The sequence below is a fragment of the Tamandua tetradactyla genome, chromosome 15 (genome assembly GCF_023851605.1).
Source record: "Tamandua tetradactyla isolate mTamTet1 chromosome 15, mTamTet1.pri, whole genome shotgun sequence".
Classification (NCBI taxonomy): Eukaryota; Metazoa; Chordata; class Mammalia; order Pilosa; family Myrmecophagidae; genus Tamandua; species Tamandua tetradactyla.
In genome coordinates, this window is record NC_135341.1 from 35,764,688 (window position 1) to 35,783,791 (window position 19,104).

The 19,104-nt window shown below is 56.8% G+C and overlaps 3 protein-coding genes and 1 long non-coding RNA gene across 10 annotated transcripts; 3 read left to right on the forward strand and 1 right to left on the reverse strand.

The window, feature by feature from the left end:
• Window positions 1-143: 143 nt before the first annotated feature.
• Window positions 144-8,156, forward strand: RASSF1 (Ras association domain family member 1). 4 transcript variants are annotated; one of them, XM_077129205.1, is made up of 6 exons: window positions 144-460; window positions 2,332-2,447; window positions 5,740-5,844; window positions 6,054-6,351; window positions 6,452-6,567; window positions 7,241-8,156. In XM_077129205.1, the coding sequence occupies exons 1-6, from the start codon at window positions 211-213 to the stop codon at window positions 7,385-7,387; spliced, it is 1,032 nt and encodes a 343-aa protein (XP_076985320.1). In that variant the 5' UTR covers window positions 144-210; the 3' UTR covers window positions 7,388-8,156. The 4 variants fall into 4 exon arrangements, with proteins under 4 accessions (XP_076985320.1, XP_076985321.1, XP_076985322.1 ...); XM_077129206.1 differs by having other exon boundaries at window positions 145-460; window positions 2,332-2,438; XM_077129207.1 differs by lacking the exons at window positions 144-460; window positions 2,332-2,447 and adding an exon at window positions 2,526-3,202.
• LOC143657153 (uncharacterized) lies at window positions 7,254-15,351 on the reverse strand. 2 transcript variants are annotated; one of them, XR_013162761.1, is made up of 4 exons: window positions 14,129-15,351; window positions 9,669-9,816; window positions 9,401-9,511; window positions 7,254-9,014 (listed from the first exon to the last, which is right to left on the reverse strand). It is a non-coding gene; the product is annotated as an uncharacterized LOC143657153 (long non-coding RNA). The 2 variants fall into 2 exon arrangements; XR_013162760.1 differs by lacking the exon at window positions 14,129-15,351 and having other exon boundaries at window positions 9,669-12,571.
• On the forward strand, window positions 8,281-11,820 carry TUSC2 (tumor suppressor 2, mitochondrial calcium regulator). The gene is made up of 3 exons (XM_077129215.1): window positions 8,281-9,262; window positions 10,285-10,405; window positions 10,576-11,820. The coding sequence occupies exons 1-3, from the start codon at window positions 9,108-9,110 to the stop codon at window positions 10,639-10,641; spliced, it is 342 nt and encodes a 113-aa protein (XP_076985330.1). The 5' UTR covers window positions 8,281-9,107; the 3' UTR covers window positions 10,642-11,820.
• Window positions 13,638-19,030, forward strand: HYAL2 (hyaluronidase 2). Of its 3 annotated transcripts, none has more exons than XM_077129196.1 (4): window positions 13,638-13,915; window positions 16,130-17,100; window positions 17,787-17,876; window positions 18,307-19,030. In XM_077129196.1, the coding sequence occupies exons 2-4, from the start codon at window positions 16,180-16,182 to the stop codon at window positions 18,715-18,717; spliced, it is 1,422 nt and encodes a 473-aa protein (XP_076985311.1). In that variant the 5' UTR covers window positions 13,638-13,915; window positions 16,130-16,179; the 3' UTR covers window positions 18,718-19,030. The 3 variants fall into 3 exon arrangements, with proteins under 3 accessions (XP_076985311.1, XP_076985313.1, XP_076985312.1); XM_077129198.1 differs by lacking the exon at window positions 13,638-13,915 and adding an exon at window positions 14,239-14,988; XM_077129197.1 differs by lacking the exon at window positions 13,638-13,915 and adding an exon at window positions 15,089-15,194.
• The last annotated feature ends 74 nt before the right edge of the window (window positions 19,031-19,104 follow it).

The window sequence follows — 19,104 nt, forward strand, 5'->3', positions numbered from 1 at the left end:
AATGCGGGGATTTTGCCAGTCTCCCCACCCCAACTCCTCTCGGCTCCGCCTGCGGGCTGACGGAACCCCGCACCCAAGTTTCCGTTGCACAGCTCTCCTTGGCTCTCACCGAGCTCCGCCCTGCCTGAATCTAAGGGGGCGGTGTCGCAGTCGGGACCCGCCCGCCCGGCGCTTGCTTGAGCGCGCAACCCTGGCCAGGCCAGGCGGACCATGTCGGCCGAGCCCGAGCTCATCGAGCTACAGGAGTTGACACCCGCTCGCAGCCCCGGCCCCGGCCGTACCCGCCTGGCGCGCACCAATGCGCTTCGCATTGCGCCAGGCACTGCACGCTACCCCGAACGGCACCTGGCTCCTGGCCGTGGCCACCGTTTCCAACCGGCTGGGCCCGCCACGCACACCTGGTGCGATCTCTGCGGCGACTTCATCTGGGGCGTCGTGCGCAAGGGCCTGCAGTGTGCCCGTGAGTAGCAGCCCATTGCGCAGACGAGAACAGAACCGCCGCTGAGGGGGAGCGCCATCGCTCCGGACTAAGTCGAGGTGGAGGGGGGTGGCAGGAATGGCCCCACGGACCTGGGCCGTTATCTTGGGCTCCCATCGCGGGAGAGAGTGCTGACAGATGGTTCATCTTGCTATGCGCCACCTGCATCTGGGGCGGTTGGTCAGGGGCAGTTGCCTTTGAATTCCAAGCTGCTAATTTCAAGTTTCTTATCTTCCCTTTAAAGTGCCTTGGCCCTTCTTGAGAAAGGCTGTGAACCCATATCCCAGGCCTGCCCCTTCCCAAAGATTCACTTACCCAGATCCCACTAAAGAATACCCCTGTGGTGAAGGGAAGTTATGAAGGGAGGGGACCTGGGAAAGTTGAGAACGCTGGACAGGCCCCCTGCAAGCAGGGATTTTAAGTCTGTTCAGCAAACACCCACATGGGGCCAGTGAACCAGGTGCTGCAACATGGAATTCAGGGACACACCAGCCAGGCCTCTGTCATCCTGTGAATCACCATCACCGGCAAGCAGAGGTTGCTCTCCCATTTAAATCACCTGGGCGCTTTTACAGCCCTCCCACTCCCTATGCCTGGATCCCACCTCAGATGGGTTGCTGGAGATAGGCCCTATGCATCAGTAATCTTTTTGAAACTCCCCAAATCATTCTAATGTACAGCCTGGGTTGAGAATCACTGCTCCAGTCCATTCAGAAACCTAGGGATATAGTGTCAGGCCTGTGTGTGCACGGAGATCCTCCGTCCAATACAGGAGACTGCCCAGTATTCAGGTGACAGAAGCACAGAACTTATGATTGAATACAAAATATGAATGCTGCACCATTCCCAAGGAGAAATAAAGTGACCATGGAAACAAGAAATGGGATCGTTTTGAGTGTGTTTTTGAGATAGAGGCAAGGGAAAAATCAAGAATTGAGTTGGGGGTTTGCCTTAAACTGCTGGAGGAATGGTGGCAATTTCCACTGAGATGTGGAACTCCAGTGAATCGAAGAGGTGAGGTAGAGGAAAAGTGAGTAAAACTTTGGCCATATTCGGTCTGAAGTGTCTTTTAAACATTCAAGTGAATATGCTGATACACAAGATTTGCTCTGAGAAGAGAGGTCAGTGCCTGATGGAGCCTTAGATCTGGAAAGCAAAGCAAGTGGATAAGATAGGGGTAGTGAGAGTAGACAGAGGAGGGCAGCCATCAGGACTGAGCCCAGGCACTCCCCATTACGAGATCAGCAAGTTGGGGCAGAACCAATAAAAGAGCTGAACAGGAGTCGTGGAGGTGAGAGAAAAACCAAGAGAGTATGGGCACCTAGGAAAAGCAAGAGTTAAATAATACCGAGGAGGTAAGGGTGGAAAACTCAATCTCGCAAGTTGCCAAGGACCCTGGCCAGGGCAATCAATTCCGTGGAGGGAGGGGCAAGCCTGGAGTGGGTAAAAGAGGGAAGGTGAATAGTCAGATGCATAGAGATAAGTTTTGGAGTGAGGGGTGTAGAGACAGAAGACAAAAGACCAGAGGCGGTTAGGGATTTCTGTTTTTCCCTTAAGTAAGCGAGGGGGAAACAATATGGAAGGGGTAATCTCATTGCTAGGTGCTTGAGAGCCATCTATTGAGCAGACCTAGGTCCCTAACCGCCAGTGGCCTTCCTGCCAGTTTCTAAACACCCAGAGGCTGACATTAGAGTCTGTGTGGCAGCGGGTGGAAAATGAGACCCGAGAGAAGACCAAACAAGCAGAGCCCGGGGAATGGGCCCTCCACCCGGGGGCTTCCTTTGGGTCCCCCTGGGCGCTTCTCCGAGGTGAAAGTGGGACTCCCTCTGCCTTACGGCCCGGCCTTTCCGCAGACTGCAAGTTCACCTGCCACTACCGTTGCCGCGCGCTCGTCTGCCTGGACTGCTGCGGACCCCGGGACATGGGCTGGGAGCCAGCGCTGGAGCGGGACACCAACGTGGTGAGCGCGGTACGGGAAAGGGCGGGGCAGGGGGCATACGGGGGGGACACAGGCGCGCGGACCGTGGACGGGCCACAGTGCAAGCGTTCACAATTGCGGCCCGGACGCTACCCGCAATGAGCGTAATAACAGCGGATTTCCGGTGGCAAAGAGTCGCTGGTTCAGCGCACGGGTTCGAAGGGGCGTCTCCGGTGCGAATCTTGCAGTGACCCTAGGAACCCGAAGCCAATGGCGGCTCGCCATGAGCCGTCCCGGCACAGCACAGGCGCACTTCCCGCGCCTCCCTCACTTGCATCCGGTCCAGCGGCCACGCGGGTGCACATGCGCACACGCTCCCACACGTCCCCTACGGGTGGTGGGTCAGCGAGAAGGATCTGAGCTGAGCTGCCTGGGCGATGAGGTCATCCTGAAGGCGAGGCGGGCGTGGCCCCGCCCTTTGACGTTCCTCAATAAGAGAAGAGCTGAGTCTGGGCTGTCTACGTTTCCGCCTTAACGGTTGTGGCGTGGACACTGATCTGGCGCACGCGCGCACGGATACAGGCGCGCACGCGTCGGGTTGGCAGCGGAAGGCGAACCGGGCTAGTGAAGCGATCAGGCGTGCTCGCGCAGCGATGGGCGAGGCGGACGCGGGGACACCTTCTTTCGAGATGACCTGGAACAGCACTACAAGCAGTGGCTACTGCAGCCAGGAGGACTCGGACTCGGAGCTCGAGCAGTACTTCACGGCGCGCACCTCGCTGGCTCGCAGGCCGCGCCGGGACAAGGTGGGAGATACCGGCAGGGGACGAGGGCGGCCACTGGGTCCTCGTTCCTACCCGTAGGTTGTCGTGTCGAGTTGATGTGCGGCCCTGTCTTCTCATCAGTGAGGACCCTGCTTGTCCCGGCCGGGGGGCGGCCCGGGAACCGTGTGTCGGGCTCGCAGCTCACGGGAAAGCCAGATGCCAGAGCCTCAGAACCGGGCGCCGAGGCTTCCTTCCTGTCTCTGTTCCAAGACCAGTTATACCGGGGGAAGAAGCTGCGTGGCTTGGTAGACCAGAGACAGGCATTATTCCCCCATGACTAAGGCCGAAAGCGCAGTCTGGACTAGCACCTCGATTTCTTGGTTCAAGCGCACCCACCCCTTCCCTGGGGGACCGGGAGGAGGAAGTGGGGGTGGAGTCCTCCCTCGCCTGGAATCTAGAAGTGTGTTTCAGGAGAGAGAGAGGCAAAGGAAAGGTCCGGAGCCCCATTAGCACTCCTGTGTGGAGTCAGCTGATCCCCTACCTCTTTGCTGGTCCTGGCCTGTCACCACCTACTGGAAAGTAAAGAATTCCGCTCCTCTCCTCTAAGGTGGACCTAGAGAAAGGGGATTTGGGAATAGATAGGATTTGCTTTGGCCCCAAAGCTTTGAGGAACATTTTGCCTCTTCTATCCACAAGACGCTGGCGAGGCCGAATTGTAAACTGCCATGAGGGGGATGGAGAGAAACTAGTGTTATTAATCCAGGACTGTAAAATATGAAGCTTCCCTGGGATTGTTGAAGTTAGTGCCAGGACAGTTGAGCCTCTCAGCGTCTCCTAGATGTCCCCATTATCAGAAAACTCTATGCCAAATGCCAGAGATATGACTGCCTGGCTCAGATAACTGTCCTGGAGCCAAGAGAGCACCCAGGCCAGGCCATCAGGAAGGAAAGATGGACACCATGTGGCTCAGTATACCTGGCAGCACTGGGGCACAAAGAAAGGGTGTTGTGCATGATGTTTTAGATGAAATTTTGCAAAATTCTTACAAAAGGGGTGATGCTCAGCATCCCAAAATCTCATGGTTTTGAGGTTTGAGTGAGGAACCTAGGGATTATATCTATGTCACTCAGGCCTGAGCCATTTTCCATTGTGGATAGGCAGGAAAACCACAAGGTACTAACCAATTGAAAAGGGGAGAGTCCCAAATCGTGTATAAAATACAACCGTCACTGTGGATGGTGGCAGAGGAGAGGGTGGGTCACTGTGCTGCAGGAAAAGGGAAATTCCGTGGTCCTGCTGTGCATCCTTCTGGGACAGTTCTTGGACTCCTCCTCCAGCCAATAACTTTGGAAAAGGAAAAAGAAACTTCCTCATCTAGAATCCTGGCACAACAGTGCATTACCTCCAGTCCAAGTCCCTTGTTTTACAAGTGAAGAGATTGAGTGGTCCACCTGGAGAAGAAAAGGGGCTGGAACTGAGGTAACTATGGTGACCCAGGAAGGGAAGAGGAAAGAGCAAGATTTCTCACTCCTAGGCTAGAACTCAGAACTGTCAAAGAGGAGTAAGTTAGTACCATCTCTGTGCCTTCTTGCACTAGAACTAGGATCTTGTGTTTCTTCTGCCCCCCTGACCCTAGCATGCCTCTCAACTGGGTATTCCTTTCCTTTGGGGCCCGCCTTCCTGTCTCAAGCCCTCTTCTGGGCCTGAACAAACATATCTATCCTTAATGTCTAGCCTCCAGCCCTAATTTTAGCTCCTACCCCCACCCCACTCCATTTTTTAGGGGCCCCACCCTTTGTTCTTAATAGACTGATAAGGATGCCCACTGTCTCCAACAAGGTTTCTGCTGATCAAGATCTGTGGAAACTTGGGGGAGCAAATGGGCTTCCATTCCTACCTCATCCCCAATCCATTTTTGCCTTTGAGGCCCCAGCCTCAGTCCTCAACCCCACATAATTGCTGGCTGCTGAATAGCAGCAAGTTCTTGTAAAAAGCATACTGCTAAGAGGCCTTAGATTCCACCCTGTCTTCTTCTCTGTCTTGTTAATTCCGATCACATGGTATAAGCAACTTAGCGGGCTTCAAGGCAGCAGTTAGGGTACTTAGGCTGTCCTTGGTTCAGAACTGGACATAAGGCCATTTTATAGGAGACCCTCACTTGCCACTAGTAGTGGAGTGAAGTATTTGGCCATGCCCTACAGCTGGCACCTCTCCTTGGAGATACACCTCAGTGCTAAGAAGGGCCCAAACTGGCAGCAGAGAAGAGCCAAATGATTCTGTCTTTGCTTTCTCTATCATTGCTGGGCAGCTATGTATATCAACAACAGGGGGGCCAAAGGCAGCTCTGGGGCAGGTCCAGAGGGTCAAGGATTCTTCTCATCAGGTCTCAAGCTTTGTTATTAATTTCTAAGAGTTGTTCAAGAGGCCCCAGATGAGCCAAGGCAACCAGGTATCCCATCCACCTCCCTGAAAGTGAGGGGTAATGACAGTCTCCCAAGAAGCCTCCCTGCCTGTGACATGCATTGCAGTGGGATGGATTCCTTAAGAGCCCAATGACCACGCAGTTTCTTTTCTTTCAGGATGAGCCTGTAGAGTGGCAGACACCTGACCTTTCCCAGGCTGAGATTGAGCAGAAGATCAAGGAATACAATGGCCAGATCAACAGTAATCTCTTCATGAGTCTGGTGAGTTGAGGGCCCAGGGCAGGGGCACCCAGCAGTGGCAGGAATCCAGCTGTGTACCTGATGCCCAGAGGATGATGGCTGAGGCATTCCTGGATGGGCCCAAGCAACGGATTAATTACACCCAGCCTAGCCCAAGTAGACTGATAGTGCCCAAGTCCATTCCATCTCATTCAGAACCTGCAGGCATGGTCCTGATCTTTCCTCTTCAGAACAAGGATGGCTCCTACACAGGCTTCATCAAGGTTCAGCTGAAGCTGGTGCGTCCTGTCTCAGTGCCCTCCAGCAAGAAGCCACCCTCCCTCCAGGATGCTCGGCGGGGCCCTGGGCGGGGCACAGCTGTGAGGCGCCGTACCTCCTTCTACCTGCCTAAGGATGCTGTCAAACACTTGCACGTGCTGTCACGCACCCGGGCACGCGAGGTCATTGAGGCCCTGCTGCGCAAGTTCTTGGTGGTGGATGACCCCCGCAAGTTTGCGCTCTTTGAGCGGGCTGAGCGCCATGGCCAAGGTGGGCTGGGTATATGCATGCGCCTGGGCATATGGGGGTGGTGGGGATGCTGGGCTTGACTCTCTGATCAGACTCCCCCCTACCCCCCCTTGGCCTTTAGTATACCTCCGGAAGCTTTTGGATGATGAGCAGCCCCTGCGGCTGCGGCTTCTTGCAGGGCCCAGTGAGAAGGCCCTGAGCTTCATCCTGAAGGAAAATGATTCTGAAGAGGTGAACGTGAGTACATAGCTCTCCTTAGTTTCTTAATTATTAGTGGACAGGGCTGGTGGGTTGCAGCTTCAAGCATGAAAGAAAGAAAGAATTGGAGGAAAAGCCCTGCAAAGCCTCTCCAGACATGTGTGAGTCTTATATCTGAGGTAGAGGCTGCCAGGCCAGTCATTCCAAAGTCTAGGTCCTGTCCAGAGAAGCCAGGAAGAATCATCCAGTGCTTTGCTCTTTCCCCTGGGGCAGAAACTCCTCTGGTGACAGAGGGGTCCTTCTAATGGCATGGCAAGCCAAGTTCAGATCAAAGCCACACAAATGGGTTCAGGATGGCATGGAGGCCTCCCTTTAGGCATTAGAAGTTTTTTATCTGAAAGCTTTCCAGCCCCAAGGCATTGGGTTAATGGAATGTGAAAAGACCAAGAGGCTGGGTATGACCTCTCCACTGGTAGCTGGGGAACATCTGGTTTGGTTGCCTGTCAGTGAGATGACTACCCTACGTTGTGAGCTCTTCAACTTCTATTCCAAGAGCTCAACATTCAGACAAGAGTCTGATGTCAGAAAGCTCCAGCCTAGCTAGAGTGACCACCATATGTTGGTCTCCTCTAAGGGTAAGCTGCCTTGGCCATGCCTGTTGCAGCCCATGCCTCTGCTCCCCCCACCCCACCCCATTCCCCTTCTTTTGCAGTGGGATGCCTTCAGCATGCCTGAACTGCACAACTTCCTGCGCATCCTGCAGAGGGAGGAGGAGGAGCACCTTCGCCAGATCCTGCAGAAGTACTCTTATTGCCGCCAGAAGATCCAGGAAGCCCTGCATGCCTGCCCCGTGGGGTGACCTTTTGTCCCATTCCCATCCCCTCCCACAGGGTGAAAGGAGAATAGGCAGTGCCAAGGGCAAGCCGTGTGAGTGTGACGTGGCCCGTGGGGCCTGAGGAATGAGTGTGCGTGGGGTCCTTCCCCTGCTGTGGTACGAACTCGGAGAATAGCTTAAGAGTTGGCCTCCTGTGTCCACGAGGAATGTAGCAGGGCATGTCTCTGCACCCTTCTGCCCCTCATGTACTGAGTTATGGTGGGCTGGGGCTGCCCTGGAAAGATGCTCCAGGCTTGTAACATGGGTGGAGCCGACAAGTCTCCCTCATTCGTGGCTCTGATGTGAGATTCTTGGAAACCCTACAAACAGAACAAGAGCATGTTTGCAGGGGAGAGGGTCCTCATTTTTAGGGAAAGGTTGCACATTTTGGATTTTGGATGGGATCTCAGGGCAGACACCCAGGAAGAGTCTAGGTTCCCTCTAGAGAGCTCCTTGACTCCTCACACATCCTCTGGTCAAGGAGTGCTCGCTCACTGCAGCAGTAGTACTTTGATGCCTTCTCCAAAGAGGGTGTCCCTAGGCCAGGGTCTGTTTTAATGGGCACTGGCCCAGCTCTGTGCCTTGTTTGCCACACAAAGCCAGGATCTCTCCCTCAGGTTTTGATGACATGTGTGAATGTATGCAATGTTTTGTGGCCTCAGGTGAATGCCTCCTATAGGGAAAGGGGTTGGGGTGCCACTTATCACTGGTTGGGGCCTGAGAGAATTGACTGAAATAAAGATTTGAGAATTTTCTTACTTTTGGACTCTTTATCATGGGCCCACAGACGCAATTGTCCCTCACCAGTGGTTACCAAGGATGATGGACCGGTTTATAGGTCACCTCCTTTACCAGGTCACCATGGGGCTGATTTGTGAAAGTTGCAGAATGTACGTATGTACTATCATCACTCAGTACCCAAGGGTGTGGGTTGTGGTGGGGTCTGAAAAGCAGCTCAAGCCAGAGTTTAGGGAAAAGCCACACGTACACACCAAGCTCTGGGAGGCATTGTGGCTTAGCCCCTTCACTAAATATTATGCTACTTCTGACACCGAGATAACAGCTTTCATGGAGCTTGCATTCTGTTAAGTTTGAAAAGAACACTGATTTTGAAGGGCTCCTTTATAGCTAACTGGTTATACATTTGGCCGGTTCTTTAATTTTGCTTAAATCCGGTTCTCCGCATGCCACAGTGGCGATCCCAGAGACACTTACGGGAATAGAATGAGGCCAGGTGGGCACCCCGCGGCAGGGCGAGCCCGCCCCTGCTACGCCAGGCCTGGGGTCAGGTCCTAAAGTGTCGGTTTGGGGAGACCTAGTGACTGGGTTAGGTCCATAGGCCTTGAGTTATGGGGACGCCGAAGCGGCCAGAAGGAAACGCAACCTCCAGTTTCTTAAGTGGAAGCAGCTCTCGATGAAAGAACACAGCCTGCTGGGACCTGGTGTCTCGCACCGCATGCTGGGATGTGTAGCGCCTGAGGGAGGTCATTGGTCCCACCCCACGGACCGACGAGAGCAGCAACCAATTAGATGGGACAATGCGCGGGGCGTGCGGAAGCGGAAGTGAGGTTTCCGTGGAGATGGTCGATCCTGCGGAAGGTAGCCGCAGCACCTGAGAGCGAAGATTGAGGCAGGGCATGGCGATGACGGCGACGCTGTGAGGGCTGAACAGCCGCGGGGCCCGCCATGCGCCGGCGGCCCTGATATGGGCGCCAGCGGCTCCAAAGCTCGGGGCCTGTGGCCCTTCGCCTCGGCGGCGGGGGGCAGCGGCCCAGAGGCTCCCGGCGCGGCAGGCGCTGAGCAAGCTTTGGTGCGGTCGCGAGGCCGAGCCGTGCCCCCCTTCGTGTTCACGCGCCGCGGGTAAGGGCGCGGGCCCTAGCCCCGGGGAGAACAGGCGGGTGGCCGGGTGCCCCGGGCCAGGGAGACCGTAACCCCCACACCCCGGCCAGGACGACTCCTGTATTTCGGGGCCCCATCGGAGGAAAGGGTTGGGAATACCTGGCCACGGGTTTCTGGAGGCCTGGCCGATCTGAAGGTCTTCGCTACGGGAAAATGGACCTTAAGCTTGTCACCAGGGCTGAGACACGCAGGCCTCCCTCCCTCAGCATGCTAAAACCAAAAGAGGGCTTCCACGAGACTTCGTTCATCCCCCCCACCCTAATCTGCAAGCCAAAGGCACTTAGACCCTTACTCTTCCCAGTTCTTCTGAGGGGAAAGCAGGGCCAGGCCCAATGTTGGAGATGGGCCGGAGAATAAAGACCCTCACCCGGGTATGTTCTCCAGATCTGGGGCGCTCGCCTACTCCTTCATGGGCCCAAACAGGAGCACTGATTTGCCTGGCCCTAATGGGCCCCAGGATGGGTACTCAGGTGATGCTGGAGATCCTTCGGTGGCAGTTTAGTTGCACCAAGTACCTGAGGGTGGGGAATGCAGTTTCCTGTGTTTAGTCTCCCTCCTAGCCCAAGCATCTGCTATCTCAGGCTTTGGCACTATGCCTTTTGAAGTGAGTCCAACATTCTCAGACTACTACCCTGCCCATTACAGAGATCATCTGCCATGCTGGGTGAAGGCAGGGGCCTGATGTTGGAGTGGGCTGTCCTTGCTGAACCAGGAATGGGAACTGGCCTTAGCTGTCTGGACAATGTGTTTGGTGTGGTCTCTCTTCTTCGGGTCTATCAAAGTAGCACTGGCCACCACCTCACTCCTCACTGCCGTCTCGTAGGCCCCAGTCTCCAAGCAAGGGGTTTTTCAGCATATTAACTTCCCTCTCACCAAGGTTGTTCCTCTTCTTTGGGTTTGGGCACACATCTGTTGGTCCGTGGCATTTGCCATGACCAGGTGTGGGGCTGTAGCCCAGCCTGTTTCCCTTTCCCTCCACACAGCTCCATGTTCTATGACGAGGATGGGGATCTGGCTCACGAGTTCTATGAGGAGACAATCGTCACCAAGAACGGGCAGAAGCGGGCCAAGCTGAGGCGGGTGCATAAGAACCTAATTCCTCAGGTGAGGGGCTGGGGAGTGCTCATAGAACCTATGTTGAATCTGTAGGGGTAGACCCAGACAAGGTCTGCTGTCATATGGGGGATTCTTAGGGGAGGATATGGGAGGAACAGGAAGGCTTCCTGGAATAGGGACCCTGAGCTAGCCCTCATTAGCCTCTATTTCCATGGCAGGGCATCGTGAAGCTGGATCCCCCCCGCATCCACGTGGATTTCCCTGTGATCCTCTATGAGATGTGAGCCTGGGGGGTGGCAGGCACAAGCGTCTTGTGCCCCAGCAAGAAACCCCCAGGCTCAAGGTATGGCTTCCCTTGAGGAGCCCAGGCTGGGGCCACACCTGAATAAACTCCGTTGGGCTGGAATCTTCATCTGTGGGCAAGAAAGTCAAGCAGTGCTGGTTGGGTACTGGTTTATGTGTGGACGACGGGAGGTGGCTGGTAACTGGTGAGGGCTAATGACAGAGTTACCAGCTCACCCTCCCTGGCAACCCCTGTAAGGAGCAAAGCAGGGTATACCCTGATCAGGAATGCTTGGTTCCTATGCCCTTCCCTAGGGCCCATCCCTCTAGGGACTACAGCACTTTACAATCAGGGTCTGCCTTCTTCCAGCACCTGGGCTGTGAGGGCTGTACACAAGTGGGAACTTCCTTTCCCTTGCTTCCCTTACCCCCTCGTTGGAGCATTTCAGCCATTTGCTACCTCGGTTTCTCCTGTATTGGACAGTTTGGGGCAGCGCCAGTCTGATGTTTCCCATCTACCTGCCTATCTGTTCCCACCCCCAGACGAATGGGCAGTTTGCTGGCTGTTAGTAGGAATGGGGACTGACTGGGTGGCTTCTCTCTTCATCCAGGGCTGAACTGACCCCTCCCCACTCCAGCTAGGTTGTTGCATTGGCTCCCCAGTTGAGAGGGTGCAGGCAGGGATCAGGAAGGGCTGTGGATGCCTGTGCCTATGGGGACTTGCCCCATCCCACCTACTCTATCTAATCCTCCTCATCTTTGTACCAGCCCTCCCCCCCCCCGCCCCATTGGGAGGGGACCATTCATCACCCTGTGGTAAGGGACAGCACCCCAGGGCTGATGCCAGCAGCTCTGGGGAGCCCTCCAACCCTGCCCCTACCCATTCAGGATAAGTCAAGGCAAAGTACTGGAGCTCCTGCCCTTTGCACTCTGGGTAGGGACAGAAAGGAAGGAACAACTATAAAAGGAATACTTAACTGTGAAGGTTTGTAAATAGTCTAGTCCATGATATTATTGGGGGAAGAGTCTGATTTCTATATAGAGATGATTTTTTTTTTAATTCTTTTACTGTACAAGCTGTGTGCTTCTAGAGTGTGGGAAATGGCTTGGGGTGGCCCCCAGCCTAGGAAGACTGCTGTGTTATTTGTTCAATTTCAATAAAATCATTTGTAGATCCTGCATATCAGAGTGGCATCCTCTGGGCCTGTGACAGCCAGTATCTAGACCATCACTTGGGCCTAGTTCAGGCAGCCCTTATCTCCAGCAAGGCCTTCCAGGATAAGCCTGAGCCTGCCTGTGGCCATCCCAGCCACAGCCAGCAGGTGGCAGTGTGTGCACATGGCCTAGACCTGGGGATGGGGAAGGTTCAGAATGGAGGGCCGCTCACTTGTGTTCAGTGTGAGAGGGACCTCTGGAATTGGGAGGCCTTGGGATACTTCATTAGGGATTGGCCCCAATTGCCTGACTTGGAGTTAGGTGTGACCCCAGATAGGCCAACTATGCCAGTTGACCCCAAGTGAGGAAATGGCCTGAGTCCCATGGTCCCTCAAGGCCCAGCTAAAGGTTGGACATCAGCTCTGGCTTACTACCAAACTGTGCAGCCCAAACCTACCTGCCTCCTTCCAGGCCTGCCTGTAGATGCCACTAGGAGAGTGAGTTTAGGGCTCCTATTCCAACAGACTCGGTCCAGTCCCAGTACTGCCTCTGCTCCCTCTATCTTTTCACCTGCACCATCCCCTCTGTGCATTCTGCCTATACTTCTCAGGTTCCACTACAAGGCATGTTTTCTGCTAGTCCCCGCCCTTGGCTGTCAGCCCAATACCCAGTAAGGCAGTGGGGAGTTAAAGGACACAGGCTCCTGGTGAAAAAGAAACACTCTGTGCAGCCTGAACTTGTAGTCCTGTGGCACAAATGCCAGGCACCTTCCACTGCCCTCCCCTTTACAGATGGCATCCCATCACCCACCACCACTGTTCCAGCTTGGGGGAACTCCCTGTGCTGGCCTTCCCCCAACTGACCCCAAAGCTTTAAACAATGAGGGTCAGGGCAGTGCTTCCCCACTCCCTCCGGCTGAGCTGTTCTCACTTCCTTCCTGAGGCTGCCTGAGGAAGTGTCCCAGCCCTGGGACAAGCTGGCCTGGTTTGTTTCCCCAGGGGCCCCACCCCTGGCACTTCCAAGCCCTCTGTCCTTTGTGGAGTCAGTCCAATTGTACAGGGACACTGCACTCTCCCATACCATGTCCTGTATTATTTCATCCTCAGGGTCTAAACCAGGCTAATCGGGAGGCCTCACCCAGCCTCCCAGTCTCTCAGCTCTTTGTTAGAAGAGAGGCCCTGGACATTGGGGACATGGGTCAGTGGCATGCTGGGGTGAGGTGGGAGTTCAGGGAGATTTGAGGGTGTGGGAGGGGTGCAGCTCTATCCATACATCTAGAGGCATCAGCCAGGAGCCTGCTTCAGACCTCCCTGAGTCTAGTGCGTTATAACCCGCCCCTTCCCACATGAACACACCCCCTTCCTCACTCATGTGAGGAACCTCCTACCCTGTAGAGCAGGCTCAGCAAAATCCACCTAGGAATGTGTTCCTGGGAAAGAGAACTCTGCAGAACCCTCCCAGTCCCCCTCCCCACACCCACACACAGTCTCACATATCAACACACTGTCCCCTCTGTCACACTAGGGACATTTCCGCTCTCATTGGAAAAAAAATGGACTCAGCTCCTGGAAGTTCGCGCCACCCCCACCCCAAGGCTAGCTCTCTTCTTTGGCACCTACCCTAGGGGACCATAAGCCCAGCACCCCCAAAATAGTCTGACTCAAAACACCACAACAGGGCCTCCTTCACTCATACCCTCCTGGTTTTGGAGGCGGGCCTCCACCCCAGTGTCCCAGCTGTTAAGGAAGCTGTTATCATGGGGAGAGGCTGGCACCTGAGCTTGTGCCCCCAGCCTTCCTGTCATCTGGTGCAGTTGGTGGGGCCAGAGCTCAGTCAGGGGAAGGGGGGGAGGGCAACCAGCCAGCCCAACAAGCCTGAGGGAAACAGGGTCATGGTGATCCCCTCCCCGGTGCCTGCTCCTGGCCCTTTCCTCTCAGAGGGGCAGCAGGAAGTCAGGAGAGAGGGCTGGGATGGGAGGCGGGAGCCGGTGGGAGGGGATGGGGTTTACAAAGTCGCCGGCAGATTGCCCAACGAGCGGCAGCTGGTGTGAGTGGCCTGGAGGGAGAGGCTCACCCGGGAAAGAGGGAGGCTGCTGACCTGGGCCGACGGGCCCCTACACAGGTGAGCCTGGCGGGAAGACTTGACCTGCACTTCAGTAAATGCGCCTGCTGCAGTGCCCCTCCCTCTCCTCCCGGGATCCCGGATGAGGAAGGGTTTGGGGGTGCACATTCAAACCCTTTGAGGAACTGAGCCCTGCACGGGAGACCGGATCCAAGAAGAGATGAAGAGGTCTCTCACAAGACTCTCCCGCCCAGCTCCAAGCCTGCACCTTACCGGGACGGGCTTGCAGGGCAAATGAGCCCAGGATACCAGACGGAGGCCTCAGGGTAGCCCCTCGGGGCGGTTTTCTCTGCTGCCCGGCCAGGAAATTATGTAAGGGTGCAACTCTTCGGAGTTGAGACGAGGCTCTGGGAGCTCCTACAAGTGCCTCCCTCCCCTACCCAGAGCCTGGGCAAAAAGGGACGGGAGCCAAGGGATTGATCTGCCCGTGATACCGGTCGGGAGCAGCAGGGCGCCCTCCCAGCCCCGGCTCGGCCTCCCCACCCCAGGCTCAGCCGGCTACGCAGTAACCTGCGGCCAGGGTTGCCAGGACAACCCCGACTATCCCAGCTCCAGAGGGAGATAAGGGGCGAGGGCTGGCACGCCTCTCCCAGCCATGCAGGGGGCGGGGCTGTCCTCCCGACCTGGGGCAGGAGGAAGGGAAGGGACCCTGTCCGGAGGGAGCGGGGCATCACTGTCTGAGGGCTGGGGATCGGTGCTGGTCACGGTCCCTCTTTTTACACGAAGGGGCCCCAGGGCCGAGGTGCAGAGCTGGAGGCGCTGCTACCCCAGCCAAGGCCTCGGGGTCCCACAGCTCCACCTTGAGGCGGAGTGGGGAAACATCACCTTTATTCGCCCCCATCCAACACCACCACCTTCCCTTATGCCTATCCCTTTAAGGGGCTGGCGGCGCCAAGGAGGGGGTAGGACTGTACCACCGGCGGCGGGCTGCGAGGGGAGAATTTCGGGCTGGTTGGCTCTCGCGGCTGCGACTCCAACAAGAAGCCCGGTCCGGAGAGGCCTCACGGTCTCAGATGAGGGCCACGTTGCCCGGGGGTGGGTCTGAGGGCTCTGGAGGCCGATACTTGCAACCGGTAAGCGGAATGCCAGAGAACCTTCCTATCCCGGCCGCGAGTCCTGTCTGGGACCCGCCTGCTCGCTGGATTCTTAAAGGGGCAGCAGGTCGGGGTGGGGGGCGGAGCCAGCAGAGGCGCCGTACGGGGCTAACCGCTGGAACCGCCGGGGCTGGGCCGGGGGCAGCAGTGGCCATGGATCGGATCCTGGCGGCACCCCGTGCGAGGTGAGAACGGGCGGTGGGGATCTGCACCCTCGGGCTGGGCTCCGAACACCCCCAGGGTGCACCCGGAGGGGCTACCCAGGAACCCCACCCCCACCCTCACCCAGCCCGGCTAAGGCCCCACGTGCCGGCGGGGGCGGGGTCCCGCACAAAGGCCAGGCCGAGGGCGCTCTGCCCGGGACCCGCCTGGCGGGCGCGCGCTCTCCGGGCGGTGGCGAAGGGAAGGGATTGTTGGCCGGCGCCGCCGTGGGAGTTCCGCCACCCCTTTGTCCCCGCGCTGCGTGGGGCACTGTGCCCGCGGCGGTTGAGACCATACATGGCTGTAACAGTGCTGGAAGACCACGGGCTAGTGAAGGGCAGGCGAAATTCCCTTGAGCCTGGGAGAATGGACAGGAGACAAAGTCCTGACAGCCTCACTTTTCTGCGGGAGAGATGCCACACAGATACCAGCTCCGCGGCTGGGTTCCTTCCAGCTTCTCTGACTCTGCATGAGTTGTGCCCAGCCTTGTCTGAATGCAGTCGTTTCTCTAGAGAATCTAGGGATCCCTCACGGGTACGGGATGAGCCTCGGGGATTCAGAGCTCTGAAACCAGGTACTGGGTGGTACACAGGCATGTGGGTTTTTCTGGGGAACGGGTTCGAGGCCCAATTCAGCCAACTCTCTGAGGGCCCTTAGACCTAACAGAGGTCCCCGCCCAACCATGGGCCACTCGCTCCAGGAAGGAGCCAGATGCTCCTGGCAGTGAGTTTCCTTCTAGGGAATTTCACCTGCCCTTCTGTGGCCTGTGGTCTTCCAGGCCTGTTACAGCCATGTGTAGTCTGAACAGCCATGGGCAGAGTGCCCCGCTGAGCGTGGGCCTGGGGAGTTCGTGTGGGTTTGTGATGGACATCTCTTAAGATTCTCTAGACTGATTTGCTCTCCCCTACCCTTCTCCCAGTTCCTGAACTGGTGCCAAGCAGGTGATACAGTCTCCCCGCAGCCCCCAGCATGCGGGCAGGCCCAGGCCCTGCCGTCACACTGGCCCTGGTGCTGGCGGTGGCATGGGCCACGGAGCTCAAGCCCACAGCCCCACCCATCTTCACAGGCCGACCCTTCGTGGTGGCATGGGACGTCCCCACACAGGACTGTGGCCCACGCCTCAAGGTGCCACTGGACCTGCAGGCCTTTGATGTACAGGCCTCACCTAATGAAGGTTTCGTGAACCAGAACATCACCATCTTCTACCGCAACCGGCTGGGCCTGTACCCGCACTCTGACAAGGACGGGTGGTCCGTGCATGGTGGCGTGCCGCAGAACGGCAGCCTCCGGGCACACTTGAAGATGCTGCAAAACCACGTGGAGCACTACATTCGTACGCAGGAGGCTGCAGGCCTGGCGGTCATCGACTGGGAGGACTGGCGGCCTGTGTGGGTACGCAACTGGCAGGACAAGGACGTGTACCGCCGGTGGTCACGCCAGCTGGTGGCAAACCGGCACCCCGACTGGCCTCCGGACCGTGTGGGCAAACAAGCACAATATGAGTTTGAGTTTGCTGCCCGGCAGTTCATGCTGGAAACGCTACGCTGGGTCAAGGCAGTGCGGCCTAGGCAACTCTGGGGCTTCTACCTCTTCCCGGACTGCTACAACCATGATTATGTACAGAACTGGGCCAGCTACACGGGCCACTGCCCTGATGTCGAGGTTGCCCGCAATGACCAGTTGGCCTGGCTGTGGGCTGAAAGCACAGCCCTCTTCCCCTCTGTCTACCTGGATGAAACCCTCGCATCCTCCACTCATGGCCGCAAGTTTGTCAGCTTCCGCATACGAGAGGCCCTTCGCGTAGCTCACACCCACCACGCCAACCATGCCCTCCCAGTCTACGTCTTCACACGGCCCACCTATAGCCACAGGCTCACGGGGCTCAGCGAGGTATTTGCCTCCCAGGGCTCTGCCTTCCTCCTTTCTTGGGAACCACTGCAGGTTTGGCCTACTAAGAGGCCTCCCACTCAATAGTTTCCTTACCCCACATCCCCTTACCTCATTATCTCCACAACCTTGTAAAAAGGTAGCATCATCATCCCCATTTTTCAGATGAGAAAATTGAGGCCCAGAGATACTAAGAAATTTGCCCAACACTCAGCAAATCCAGTACAGAGCAGGGACTTGGGCATAGGCATTCTGACAATAGAATCCATGTATCTCAACACATAAGCCCCAGGCTCAAATATGCCCTTGGCTTGAGAAACAGACCCAGAGTGAGGGGGTGGAAATGGGCTTATATTTAAGTAAGAAATCCTTGCCCCATCCAAAGAGAATAGCAACTGCTGTGTCCAGGCAGTTATTGCCCTATGAAAATAAATACCTATTGTCCCAAAACTTTAGTAATTTCCAAAGAACCAAGAAATATTAATTTGTATGTGACATCTTCTCATTTATAGATGTTGTCACTCATCCAGATGGAGACCCTGGCTGGGGGTGAGGAGCGGAGTGTTGACTCCCAGCGAGAGGAGGGCTGAGCGGGGGTTAGGAGGCCAGAGCAGGCTGGGGCCTGTCCACCCTGTCTGTCCTTCTCCCCGTCATCTGTCTCTCCCAGTGACCACCCCCTTCCCATGCAGATGGACCTCATCTCCACTATCGGCGAGAGCGTGGCCCTGGGCGCGGCTGGTGTCATCCTTTGGGGCGATGCAGGGTACACCACAAGCACTGTAAGTGAGACCCCCTGGGCGTGCCAGAGCTGAGTCTGTGGGAACAGGCCAGGTTTGGGCCTTTGGCTGCCAGCCTCAGGATGAGCAAGCCTACTCTTGCCCCATGTCTATCCCCCAATCAAGGCATCCCTGGTGCCAACAGAGAAGGAAAGCACCCCCATCTCGCTCCCAGAGAAGGGTAAACACCATCTCGAACACTATAGAGCTCCATCTCTCCTGCCTGCCCAGGTGGCTCACCTCTACCCTCCCCCCTTCTTAGTAGGAGCAGGGACTGTGGGATTTCAAGCATGAGGGTGTGTGCACACATGTACACACGCCTGCATGCTGGTAAGAGAAGGTGCCGTTACCCATCATGGACACAAGGTTTCCATCTGGGCCTGGGGGCTGGGGCAGCCTACCCTGATCCCTGATTCCTGGCCTCTTCCCCCAGGAAACCTGCCAGTACCTCAAGGATTACCTGACGCAGCTGCTTGTCCCCTACGTGGTCAATGTGTCTTGGGCCGCCCAGTATTGCAGCTGGGCCCAGTGCCATGGTCATGGGCGCTGTGTGCGCCGCGACCCAGGCGCCAATGCCTTCCTGCACCTCAGCGCCAGCAGCTTCCGCCTGGTGCCCGGCCGTGCACCTGGCGAACCCCAGCTGCGGCCTGAGGGGGAGCTCAGCTGGGCCGACCGAGACCATCTGCAGACCCATTTTCGCTGCCAGTGCTACTTGGGCTGGGGTGGTGAGCAGTGCCAGTGGGACCGTAGGCGGGAAGCGGAGCATGCCAGTGGGGCCTGGGCTGGGCCCTCCCTCCCTGGCCTGCTGGCTCTGGCAGCCCTGTCCCTCACCTGGTCCTTGTAGGGGCCTCCCACCCAGCTGCCAGGCAAAGCTGGCTTCTGCCACAAGGGTTCTGCCAGGCATATAGGAGCCAGTGGGTGGACAAGGAGTCCGGAGGGGCAGAGCCTCAGGGATGCCCAGTGAGGTATCCATACCAGCTCTCACCCCCCTGTTCTAAGGGGGAGGGACAGTCCCTTGGGAGGCCCCTTCTCTTCCTGCCAGAGGGGAGTGGGGGGAGCATAGCTGGGCCGGGGAGGGCCTGACCCCCCTTGCCCCTGGATAGTTTATTATTATTATTTTGGGGTCTCTTTTGTAAATTAAATATGAAACTAGTGTTTCTGTGCTTGGACTTTCTGCACCTGGTCCAGGGCATGTGAGGGAGGTTCCAGGCTCTCCTGTGTGGCTGGGGCT